Below are 2,180 nucleotides of genomic sequence, written 5' to 3'. Positions count from 1 at the left end.
TTATTGGCCTGTGTTATTTAAAGATGCTAGTTCCTTTGTTAAGAGTTATGATCATTGCCAAATGACTGGTATCATATCGAGAAGAGATCAACTGTAGATGACTAGAATTCTGGAAGTTGAGTTGTTCGATGTGTGGCGATAGACTTTATGGGACATTTTCCGTCAACTTATAATAATAAGTGCATTTTGCTTGCAGTGGACTATGTTTCTAAATGGGTGGAAGTTGCAGCAACTCCTACTTGTGATAGTAAAGAGGTACTTACATTCCTTCACAAAAGTATTTTTACCAAGTTCAGTACTCCAAGAGCAATTATTAGTGACAGAGGAAGTCACTTCAGCAACAAGTCATTCACTGCTTTATGTGCTTGTTACGGTGTTCATCATCGGAAGGATTTGTTTCACCATCCACTTGCAAATGGTCAAGCAGAAGTGTCAAATCGGGAGATTAAAAGTATCCTGGAAAAGACTGCAAATGCATCAGGGAAGGAGTGGTCGAAAAGACTCTGATCGCTATGTCACCGTATCGATTGGTGTTTGGTAAGGCCTGTCATCTACCGGTTGAACTGGAGCATAGAGCTTACCGAGCTGTGAAAAATCTGAACATTGATCTCTTTATGGTGGGAAAAAATAGGTTTATGGAGTTGAATGAGCTTGATGAATTTCAGAATGAAGCCTACGAGAATGCAAGGATTTATAAAGAAAAGTCCAAGCCCATTCATGATAAGATGATACTTAGGAAGGATTTCCAATCAGGAGAAAAAGTATTGTTATTTAACTCCCGATTAAAGCTCTTTCCGGGTACACTAAAGTCGAGATGGTCGAGACCATACACAGTTGTTGTCTCATTGCCTTATGGAGCGGTGCAAATTCATAGCTAGAAAATGAGACACTTTAAGTTGAATGGTTAGAGATTGAAGTACTATTTGGAAGGCCCAGTGGAAAAATGCAAGTCTGTGGTGATCTTGGAATCCCTCTGAATTAAGTGTTCAAAGTCCGGCTAAATGACGTTAACGACAGCGCTGTAGGAGGCATTCCTATAATTTATTTTTATTTTTTTTTTAATTCTTAATTAGTGGAACAATTTTATTTAATTTCATTTTGGATTCGTAAAGATTAATTTTTTATTTAGTTTTAGAGTAGGTTGTATGTGGAAACCGTGCAATTCGTGAAAAGGTACTTTTAAAATTCGTCTAGAGGTCAAGTCGCGACTTGCCCTTATAATTTGTGACCATAGACAAAGTCAGAAAGCATAGAAAATAAAGGAAGAGGTGGGCCGTGACTTGCTCTTATAAGTGGTGCGCTAGGAAGTCAGAGAGCATGCAATTTTTGATGGAAGAGGCGGGCCACAACTTGCTTTCCCTGGGTCGTGGCGCGCCTCCATCAGGGGGAGAAAAACATAATTCCTCTCATTCTACCATCTTCATTCTCCCTAAAACCATCATGGAATCCTTTCCAAGACCCACCGCCATTTTGAGATTCGTAGCGAGGTAAGTCTTAGTTTCCTTCACTTTTATTATAACATTGGGGACAATGTTTTGTTTAAGTTTGGGGGGAGAGACTAAAAACTTGTTTGTTTGTTTTTAGTTTTGTTCATTTAAGTTTTGTTCATTTGTGTATATGTGTTATGTTGAGTGTGGTGCTGTGAGTATTTGTCTTTTGTATCTTGTGAGTTTTAGTTTAAGGTTTGAGTCTAAGATGAATCCATTTTGAACTATGATTGCCGATGAAGATAAAATGAATGATAGATTATATAATTCGAAGATAATGAATACATAAAAACTTGTGTGCTTGGATAACTACTCTTGTATTTCATTTTAATCTTGTTAACATCATTGAAAACCTTTTCATGATTTTTGAATTTTGCACTTGAGTTGTTTATGCATATTGAATGGGCTTGCAGATTGTTTTGGTATAAAATTATAAATTCTAGAACTTTCGTACTTGTTATTTGAGGAGAAATAGTATTTCATCATTGAACAGAAAAATGATTTAGTCCATCAACTGGATTGTTTGAGCCTTTCTAGCCAACCTTGAATTTAGTTATCCTTTGATTACCCTTATTGAGCTTAATATTTTTACTTTTTGTTCTTTTGCCACTGTTTGAGCCCAAAAGTAAAACCTTGATTATTTGTCCAACTCTTTACTATACCATGATCATGTGAATTGTGAATGAGTGTTTA

The 2,180-nt window shown here is 36.4% G+C and overlaps 1 protein-coding gene across 1 annotated transcript; it reads left to right on the top strand.

The window, feature by feature from the left end:
• The first annotated feature begins 512 nt into the window (after nucleotides 1–512).
• On the top strand, nucleotides 513–878 carry LOC133827278 (uncharacterized). Its single transcript, XM_062258825.1, has one exon. The coding sequence runs from the start codon at nucleotides 513–515 to the stop codon at nucleotides 876–878; it is 366 nt and encodes a 121-aa protein (XP_062114809.1).
• Nucleotides 879–2,180: the final 1,302 nt, after the last annotated feature.

This window comes from Humulus lupulus, chromosome 1, assembly GCF_963169125.1.
Source record: "Humulus lupulus chromosome 1, drHumLupu1.1, whole genome shotgun sequence".
NCBI classification, from domain to species: domain Eukaryota; kingdom Viridiplantae; phylum Streptophyta; class Magnoliopsida; order Rosales; family Cannabaceae; genus Humulus; species Humulus lupulus.
This window is presented reverse-complemented; position numbering and strand designations above follow the sequence as displayed.

Excerpts from the sequence above, each read along its gene's own strand:
- LOC133827278 (XM_062258825.1), top strand. The coding sequence starts at position 513 with ATGTCACCGTATCGATTGGTGTTTGGTAAGGCCTGTCATCTACCGGTT.